The sequence below is a fragment of the Penaeus monodon genome, chromosome 19, assembly GCF_015228065.2.
Source record: "Penaeus monodon isolate SGIC_2016 chromosome 19, NSTDA_Pmon_1, whole genome shotgun sequence".
NCBI lineage: Eukaryota > Metazoa > Arthropoda > Malacostraca > Decapoda > Penaeidae > Penaeus > Penaeus monodon.
In genome coordinates this window covers 8,447,999-8,448,365 of record NC_051404.1, presented here as the reverse complement: position 1 = coordinate 8,448,365, position 367 = coordinate 8,447,999, and the positions used below count along the sequence as shown (strand labels likewise).

The window sequence follows — 367 nt, the reverse complement described above, 5'->3', positions numbered from 1 at the left end:
CGTGTTTTTACGCGTACGCATGTATTTGTCTCTATGTTCCTGTACAGGTGTTTCTCTTACCTTCTCTTCTCTCTTTACTACCTCCAGCCCCATCTTAGCTCTCTGCAGACGCCTCTCCCTCGCAGTTATTCACAAAAAATTTATATCACTGAATTCGCAAGTATACATGTTCTACATCGGAGAAATGTCGAAGCATTATGTTAATACAAAGTTCACCGAAAGTTATGGTAAAGACACGAGTCTGTTTAGGAAAAGTGGTCATTAGAGAAGGCTGTTGTCCCAAGAAGAGTCTGGCGAAGGCCTTATGCATGTCCAGGCCGTTGCAGGGAGAATATGTTGCCTTTGGTTGAGTAAAGCTAATACTGAA

General features: G+C 42.5%; 1 protein-coding gene across 1 annotated transcript in view; it reads right to left on the bottom strand.

Moving 5' to 3' along the window:
• Positions 1-145: 145 nt before the first annotated feature.
• Positions 146-367, bottom strand: part of LOC119585328 (oplophorus-luciferin 2-monooxygenase non-catalytic subunit-like) — a gene marked incomplete in the record, with an annotated part of 7,977 nt that continues 7,755 nt past the window's right edge. The window contains 1 exon segment of the mRNA XM_037934001.1: positions 146-362. Coding sequence (XP_037789929.1) covers positions 146-362 — 217 coding nt within the window.